Source organism: Juglans regia, chromosome 4 (genome assembly GCF_001411555.2).
Source record: "Juglans regia cultivar Chandler chromosome 4, Walnut 2.0, whole genome shotgun sequence".
NCBI lineage: Eukaryota > Viridiplantae > Streptophyta > Magnoliopsida > Fagales > Juglandaceae > Juglans > Juglans regia.
In genome coordinates this window covers 3,584,041-3,594,122 of record NC_049904.1, presented here as the reverse complement: position 1 = coordinate 3,594,122, position 10,082 = coordinate 3,584,041, and the positions used below count along the sequence as shown (strand labels likewise).

The window sequence follows — 10,082 nt, the reverse complement described above, 5'->3', positions numbered from 1 at the left end:
TGCACATGTATTGTTGTTAGATTTAAGTCGCTTTGGACGGTCAACGCCTTATTTCATCTCATTTTAATATTTTAATATTATAAATATAAATATTTTTAAATTTTAAATATTCAACTTTATCATATAATTATTCCTTACTTATTATAAATTTCTTAATATTCTAAACAAAATACAAAAAACAATCAATTTTTTTAAAATTTTAAAACAAAAATTATATTCTAACAATAAATTTATAATATTTTTATTTAATTTTTTTTTCTTATTTCTTAAAATTCTATAAAAATATCTTAACTCAAATTATTTTACTATTATTTATAAAATATTTTATTACTATTCGCATATCATTTCTAATTTAACTATCCAAACGAGATCTTAGACTTTTAAGAGATCTTGTTATAAGAGAAATGATATTTTTAGTTTTAAAATATATAAATTTTATACATTTTTAAGAATAAATAAATAAATCTAAAATTCGAATAAAAACTCTAAAAGATGTATATCTTATCGTATTATACAAACAAACAAATGTGATACGTAGCTGAAAATATCAACGAATGTGATTGGTTGAAGGGAATAAAAATAATTAGATTTACTTTTCATCATCTAATTATCATCATATTGGCACGCTTACGTGTGCATTTTATAAAATCAATATCCGAAGTATAATTTATAATTTTTTAAGAAGTGCTACGCTTTACGAATAGATTTTATAAAAATAAGCTTATAAATTGTTTCATATGATTTATTAAATTTAATTTATTATAAAAATAATTTTACAATCTAACGTATCATATCATCAGTTTGTGAGTTATTTTGTCAAATTTGCTTAAAGTATTTCTCATAAATTTTTAATGTGATATTAAATAATTTAAAAGTTATTTTTATTTTTATTTTTATTTATATATTAATTATTTGATATCATATCATCAAATAATGATGAATAATATTTTTTTTATTTTAATTTTCTCTATACTTTTTCTTAGAATTTCTTCTATAGTATTTTATACATGCAACCTTGGCCACATATGATGTCTAGTACACAGTCCTACAAGTATATATAATCATAGAGAAATTTTATTTGTAGTACCTACTTAGGGACTATATGTGCATATCCTTATTAAATGAAAAAAATCATCATTTTATTATGGATATTTTTGTAATTTTAAAAAATTTTAAAGATAAAATTATCTAGACTTGCATTACAGTCCCCAAATAAGGATTATATGTAGCATTGCTCATAATCATAATATTTTTGCTGCACATCATCTTACAACATACACCATACATGTTTTAATTTTTTTTTTAATTTTATTCTTACTAAATTAATTGAGTTATTCAACTCATCATCCATATACCATACATTTCGTAAGGAAAAAATTAAAAAATTAAAAAAAAAATCATGTGTGGTGTGCAGTGTAATGATGATGAGTAGAATTATTCGTCTCAAAAATAGAAAAATTATACTGGTGATTGAGAATAACTTATAAAAATCATATCATTTTACATAAATATATTTATTTTAAAATATAATTATAAAAGGAATAAAAAAATAATAATTGTGAATATATATCATTAGTCTCTTTCAAATAAAAGATATCAATTGAAAAATAGTGAAGGAAGCTCCTTGGTTTTAAAGCATAAATTAAAGAAGAAAGTCAGTCCACTCAGATATTTTTTTATATTGGGTGTGATCATGCACATTGCTTTTAAACCCATATCTCTCTTATCTATACATTGCTTTTATAATGTTGTGATGCACATTGAGTTATGGACTTTTTGTTGGGGTTCATGTAACAAAGGAACTGCTGAGTTTTTTTGCTTTTATGATTTTATAATAAATAATAATAATAATAATATCATCTTATATTATTGATTTTTATCTGTTTATTATATAAAAGTCGATGATTAATTTTCTCTCTCACATCCGCAATAATGTCTTCGTGGCCCATTTAAGCACTAAATAAAGCTTGAAAATAGACAACACTCAACCAACATTACTACCTCATATGCTTACCACATGCCCACCGATTTCTTGTGTAGAATTTTGTGGCATTTGTGGGTAAAACATTTAGGCAATTCTGAGCTGAAAAACTTCATATATATATATATATGAATAATTCTTCTTGCAGTCCCCGATTCGGGACTGCAATGCAGTCCTTTAATGAAACGCAACGTTTCATTAAAGGAACGAAACGGGGCGTTTTATCATTTTGTTGAAACCAACCCCCAAAGGCAGGACTCGGCTCCCAGCACTGATTCGTTCCCCCTTCATCGCCCAGACGAAGCCAATCGCGCACGAAGCCCCTCATCGCGCACGAAGCCCCCCATCGCGCACGCACAAGAGCAGCGCCGTCGTCGTGCCCAACGCCCACTATCGCGCACGAACAGCGCCGTCGCCGTGCCCAGTGCAGCGCCGTCGCCATCTCCGTCTACATCGCGCAGCGTGGCCATCTCCATCTTGGTGAGGATTTCCCCGAATGCGATTTGAGCGTGAATTTTTCTGGTCTGAGTGTGAATCTTGATTATATTCTGTTCGTAATTCTTCTCATTTTTTATCTGTAAGATTGGTTTTACTTGGTTGTAAATTTGTGTTAAGATATTTACTTGTTAGTTGAAAATACCTCTGGTTTAGAAATGCACTCTACGTGTTTGTTGAAATTTGTGAATGGCTTCTGGCTTTGTGTTGGCTTCTCTAAAATTATGTCGAAAATGAATTTTAAGCAAAGCTACTAATGTTTTAATATTTTCTATTAATTGATCACCAGTCAACAATGTTACTAGATATTACCATCCTCAATGATTTGTTCAATAGAAGAAATTGAATTAGTCTTAATCTTGTATGTAAGAGTTAACCAGAATCATTCAACAATACAACTTGCCTGCGCATTGGTTGCATTCTCCTGGATAGGTTAAAAAGAGAAGTTAAATCACAACCGGTATATACCAGTAAGATTTTATTTCCTGATTGGGATATTAGTATAATACCCGCAAATAGAATTCTCAGAAATAGCATGTCAAATATTGCATTGACATATAAATATTGCCATTTTTCTAACTTCAAAATTATATATGCACACATTATTTGGAATCTCATGTAAGGCAGTCACCTAGAAATAACAGAGAAATTGACCTTCTAGTGCTCGGAAGATCATGCAGGTATGAGCATTTTGAAGTCAAGCTATATATCAAGAATTTTCTTACCAAACAAAAGCCACAGACTGATGTGAAAAAGTAACACAAATGTATGATATTGCACAAATGATAAAAAAAAAAAAAACACCACCAGAAGTGCTTAATCAGTTTTCCATAAAACAGGATGAATTTGTCATCTAACATAAAATAGTGATAGTTGCATAAAAGAACTATGAATAAATGCTCTTCTATTTATTATATAATAATTGATAGCAATAGGTTAGTTCACCAATAAACTTGTATCACTTGACAATGAACCAGGATACATACTTGCATGGTTGTCATTGAGGTCATCACACCATTAGAATCAGGTCGGCTTAGCACACTTGAATCTTGATAGAATCTATAGATATTAACTTTTATCTTAACTTTTATCTATTTTCTATGTAGGCATAACACATTTCCAGTATTACACAGCTTCAAGAACTTTGTAAAATTTTTGATACGCAATGTCTTCATCGCGATCTTCATCTTCTTCGAATCATGCTCCAAAATGTCTATGCGGAGAGATGGCACGTTTAAAATTATCGAAAACAACCAAAAATCCAAGCCGACCTTTTTATTCTTGTCCAAATTACAACAGAGAGGTAACACTAACAAATTTCAAACAATACAAAGGTTACCTTTATAAGATATTGTTGTATTAATTGTACTTTCTTACACTAATTAGGTGTTTGCTGCAGGGAAGGCCATACTGCGAGTACTTTTTATGGGCAGATATTGAAATAGAAAATGAAGGAAAAGTTGTGTGCGAAAGAGAGCGTCGTCTCCAAAAGAGAGAGAAAGAACTCCAAAAATGGGAGGAAGAACTCCGAAAGAGGGAGGAAGAACTCCGAAAGAGGGAGGAAGAACTCCAACGTAAGAGGGTACAGATGCAAAAATTGGAAGATGACATCCAAAATGAAGAGGATGAGCTTCATGGTGTAATGAAAGATATTAATCATACAAGCATGCGACCCTGCGTGTATTGGGGACTTGCAATTTTAATATTTTGTTGTTGGATAGGATCAAGAACAGTTACAAATTAGTAGCAGTGTATATCAAACTGTGTAATGTTGTTAAGTATGTTGTAATAGATATGTTTACAACCTTTATCAATATTGTAATATTCAAACCCATCAGACTTGTGAACATTATGAATGGTTATGAGAAGTATTTTTCTTCCACTATATTTCATGTATTTTGTTCTACATTGAATAAAACCCATGAGCATGGGATTATAACTTTGAACCAACACTTTTATCAACACTTTAATAATAACATATCTCATACCCAAAACATAATTCATACTCTTAAAACGATATAAATATCCAATCTTACAACAATACCCCAAGTTTACAACAATGCAAATTAGAGTTATACAACTGAAGTTATGAGCTTTTGTCAACATAACAGTCTACAACGTCTTCAACTCTCAAATACTTTGATGGGGCCAGCAGTCTACCATGTCTTTCATCAATCATCGAGAGGGTCAGGACATGCGAAGTTCGCCTGCAAGTAATTTGAAATATTCTGTAAAACATCATGCAAAACTCAACATTATTTGTTCAAAATATAGAGAAAAAGGAATATTATTTAACATTTACCTGAGAAATAACGCTTTGTTGTGTACCAGGTAGTTGCGAAACAATAGCTTCTGGTGTGTCGTGCAGTATGACCGATTCTGTGGGATTTAATACATCTTCCGTCCGCAATGGGGCCTACATTTGAATACATAAACAAATGACAAAATCATATTATTTAAATCTTCCATACATTTGTTAAAACTATATCAAAATCATATTATTTAAATCTTCCATACATTCTTTCTTTGTCGCTTGCCACTAGCCTTTTTATTTTTGGTTTGTAACTTCTCTATTGTAGGTTGTCTCCTCTTTGATGGCGGCCTACCTTTGCCTCTGACAACACGAGGGCTCAACACTTTCTTCGAACTTCCAGTTTCAGCGTCAATGGAAGCATGAGTGCTTGCAACTGTGGCTTGAGGCTTCAATTTAGTGTAAATTTCATTCATCGCCTTTAGCTTCTGTGTCATGTCCAGAGAATTATCTTCGCTTTCACATGCATTTGTAGCTACTTGGAAACATAATTTTATCAAACCAGAGTACCGACTAGCAGCTGGTTTACCACTCAAGTCATCGTAACTGCTTCGGATGAGAGCATATCTACGTTTAATGTCCTTCCTCCACCTCTCCATAATGTATTTTTCTGGCAACACTTGGACATCCCTTGCAGCAAAAATTGAGAGAATGTGCCTACATATAATCCCTCTCATCTCAAATAGTCCACACATGCACTTTGCCTCACACTCATCTTCATTGAAGTACGCCTGCAAAGTTGACTTCTTGATGCCGTCTTCAACTACCCTTTGGTCATTAACTTGATACGTGGTAATTGCCCCTTCTGTTTTTATGACAACACAATGAGAGTAGATAATTCCCATTACTTCTGACTGCACTTCCTTAAATTTAGAATTCGTGTATACTGCTTGGAATTTTTTCTCCACGGGTAAATGAGTTATACAAGGGACTGTGCAATTGAATGAGTGGAAATCCGCTGCCATCTCATTCTCTACTTTCTTCCTCAGTGCATTGTCGAATTGATCAACGAATTCTTTCAACGTAGTCCCTGAATGAACATATCCATCAAAAAAGGCATTCATGCTCTCACTCCTCTGAGTTGTGCTCATCCCAGCCCAAAATGTATTTTTCAAATATACGGGAACCCAATACATTCGCTCACTATAGAGACTTTGAAGCCATGCATTTTCCTTCAAATTGTACGTGTTAATAAACACCTCCCAAGACTTCTCAAACTCGTCAGAAGTCTGAGAATCATAAACACATCTCTGCAATGCACTTTTCAACCCATACTTAAATTCAGTATGTGAGCCCAACTTCTCTGGTAGTTTTCTCATTATGTGCCACAAACAGTATCTATGCCGGGTATTTGGAAAGACTATTGCAATAGCATTTTTCATGGCCCTGTCTTGATCAGTGATGATAGCTTTTGGCGCCCTCCCATCCATACATTTCAACCAAGTGTCAAATAACCAGACAAATGTTTCAGTATTTTCACTTGATATCAAGCCTGCTCCCAAAAGTATTGACTGTCCATGGTGGTTAACACCAACAAACGGAGCAAATGGCATGCCATATCTATTTGTTAGGTATGTTGTATCAAATGTCACAACATCTCCAAAATAATCATATGCTGCTCTGCTGCGTGCATCGGCCCAAAAGACATTTTTTAATCGACCATCATCATCCAAATCCATCGATGAGTAAAACCCATCATTCTTGTACTGCATCCTCTCAAAATAACCACGAAGTGCATCAGCACCTCCTTTGCCAAGTCTAAGGTGGCGAGCCTTGTCTATATAGTTTCTTGCATCTTTTTCAATAAATGGAAGTTTCTCAAAACCACCAGCCTCGACAACCAATGCGTTAAAACTTTTGGCCATACCTATGCCTGCCTTGTCGTTAATATCTAACTGTCTCTTCACGGAATCATCAATTGCGCGATTACATCTAAAAAATCTTGCCTTTTGTGGACTTAACCCATGGTTATGTGCATTGCAAACAGTAGTTATACGTAAGACACCATCAGCCAAAACTGCATTAATTCTCGCCTTACAATCAGTTTTTGTTGTCGGGCGTGGTTTAGAAATGTTGGTAATACGTTTTCTTGCCTTACCACCACGAGCACACCCAAGTGTTACATATCTAACACTCCCATCATCTTCCCTTTTACTTCTTTGGGTCATTATGCCAAATCCAGCCTGTCTCCCATATTGCTTGTAGTAGTAAATAAGTTCTTTCTCAGTTTTAAAAAACATCCCCGGCGTTGGTTCTGAAACCCCATCATCATCATTTCCTGGTGTTGGTTCTGAAACCCCATCATCATCATTTCCCGGTGTTGGTTCTGAAACCCCATCATCATCATTTCCCGACATTGGCTCTGAAACCCCATCATCATTATTTCCTACCGTTGGCTCTAAAACCACATCATCATCATCATTCCCCAGCATTACACCATGATTATCAATCACTACCTCATCATCTCTCACATTTGGGGGATCCATATAATTACTACTTTTGGAAAAAAACAATGATCGCCTAGTAGATGTGCATTCTTCCCCTTTCTCCATCAACAACAATCTTCATATATTTAAAGCACAACATGGAAGTAAAAAAAAAAAAAATTAAAATTAAAGCACAACAAATTAGCAACATTTACATAAAAATCTAACCACAGCATATGATAAATTTAGCTGGTGCACCAGAAAAAACACGCTGCAAGTTCATAGTCTATATAAGTTCAGAAATCGATCTATAAGATCCATCTGTATATTGACCATTGCAAATTATTGTGCTACATAGGTCCTAAATTAACACCAAAAAATAAACATATCCAATGTATTCGAAATTAACCATATGCACACCAAAAGGGAATCCAGAAGTCTTGATGATATCCAGCACTTGTGTAGATAGAGAATGTGCAAAACCAAAAATGCTGCTATCTATGTCAGAAGCCAAAGGTCAGAGCTTGGACTCTTTCTGCATATCAGGTGGGTTATATCCATGGCTGAAGGCACTCACTATTCATCATTAGTGTACTGGTAGCTGCCAAAGTTATTTTCGTACTACTGTAGTTGAACTGTACATTTATTATACGTTATGGCTCTTGATAATCTCAACATTATCAAACAATCAAACATAATTTCAGTATTAGATATTTATGCAGGCGTTTATTTCTTCTCAAAATTGAACTTTCCATTCAGCCACCAGGTAAGATGTTTTGCCGGCCATAAACTATCTGTTCCATATATATATGTAGATGTAGCACATGATCACTGATGAAAAATGGCCACTCGCATGCATTCATATGTATAAAAATGCAGGACCCATCCAAAAGTCAAAGATTATATGTTAGAGAAAGAACATCTACAAATGATATTTTCAGGAAATGATAAAAATGCTAAAAAATGGAGAAGCTATTAACAGAGATAAGAGTGCAACTGAAACTTGCCTCTTGATTTTGTTCATTTACTCTGTATTTATACAAACTAATTCACCAATAAAAAATCAGATCCCTAAAAATCAGATTGTCCATCCTAAAACATGATTATTCTATATTTATACAGCCTAATTCAGCAAACAAAATTCAGCAAACAACCAAAACCCAGCACCAGCAGTAGGTAAAACAACCCATGATATGTATGTAAATAAACAAGTGCAGATCAAGGTTTTTACCAAGGAGCTCGTCGGCAATCGGCAGTCGATGGTGCAGAAGGCGTTCCGTCCGTTGGTGGAGAATCGTCCGTCGATGGTGCAGGAAATAATGAAGGTTATTAACAGAGGGAGGGATTCGTTCGGATTGCTGATGCGCGGCGCAGAGGGAAACGCAAGAGCAGGGGTGCTGGGGTGCGAGATTTGAAATTGTTTCTAATTTCCGTGCAGAGGAGTAGTTCTGGATAAGGAAGGTTAATTTGGTCAATTCATAAATTAAAATGGGGATAAGATAGACATTTTACAGACCAGGACTGCAATACAGTCCTCTTAAGAGGACTGTATATAGAACTACTCTATATATATATATATGTATGTGTATATACATATATATACACATATTGGTATATTTATATGTGTATATATATATTTGTACTACGGTACGAAAAGAGCAATGATTTGGATATGGAAAATGCTAGTATTTCCGTATGGGGTTTTTTTTTTTTTACTTCGTGATTAATGAAATATTTTTTAGTGATGTTATGAATTTTTTTAAAAAATATTTAAAAGTGTTGAAAACATGTATGTGAAAAAAAAAAGCAAAAAAAAAAAAAAACACATAAAATGCACTTGGATATTACTAATTTACAATCTATTTTAGAATTGATTAATGTGATATTACAACTTGGTATAAATATTACAAGTTTATATTCTTTATTTTTTAATTTTGAGTTTTTTCTTCCGATTTAAAATTTAAATTTTCAACTAACCGTATTCCATTTTACATAGGACCTGTAAAAAAACTCAAAACTCAAAAAAAAAAAAAATTAAATAAATCAAATCAAATCAAAGAAATCATAACCATTGCTTGTATTAAATTGGAGAAATAATAATGGTATTCGTGAGTCCATAAGTCATGTAATCATTTTAAAAAAATTAATTAATTAATTTTTTAATAATAGACTTTACACTTTTTAAAATAACTACATAGTATTTGTGTATTTCATAATTGTATGTAATATTACTCATTAAATTATCCTAGATACACACAAACTGTCTTCTCTCTTATTAGACACAAAGAAGAAAAAAATTGCAAAGACGAGGGCACTCTCCTCAGAGTCAACCCTTTTTTGGCACTGACTCCTTTATTTGGAGAAAGTTCAAAAAAGGAACTAGATATGATTCATAGTTTAATTAAGAATAATGTTACATACAGATTTAGAATAAATTTATAAATTAAAAAAAAAAAAAAACATATGAAATTTACACGTTTTAAAATTGTATTAATTGTTTCTGTTTAATTAATATTGAAAAGGGATAGATCAAGTGCTACTCCACAATTGTTTAATTGTCCCACCAAAATAACAGATGAAATAATGGGCTTATTTTAATTAGTAAGAAAAAAATAGAGATTAATGTTGGAAATATTAGTTATTCTTTTTGGTACTGACTAAGCTAACTGCTGTTCTGTGTTTGAAACTAACTTAAGTAGTTTCTAGTTTGAGATAAGTACGAGGAAATGAAAATAGGGCCACGTGGACCTCAAATTATTTATTTTTCTTTCTTAAAAGGTTGGCCTCACTATCACTCTATTGTGATTTGATAGGCCATTTTCTTTTATAAATTGAAATAATGAATGAGAGAGAATCAGCCTCCACCTGT

The 10,082-nt window shown here is 32.8% G+C and overlaps 1 protein-coding gene across 1 annotated transcript; it reads right to left on the bottom strand.

Annotated features, from left to right (window-relative positions):
• Positions 1-4,647: 4,647 nt before the first annotated feature.
• LOC118348139 (protein FAR-RED ELONGATED HYPOCOTYL 3-like) lies at positions 4,648-7,273 on the bottom strand. The gene is made up of 4 exons (XM_035689122.1): positions 6,448-7,273; positions 4,994-6,279; positions 4,779-4,892; positions 4,648-4,683 (listed from the first exon to the last, which is right to left on the bottom strand). The coding sequence occupies exons 1-4, from the start codon at positions 7,271-7,273 to the stop codon at positions 4,648-4,650; spliced, it is 2,262 nt and encodes a 753-aa protein (XP_035545015.1).
• Positions 7,274-10,082: the final 2,809 nt, after the last annotated feature.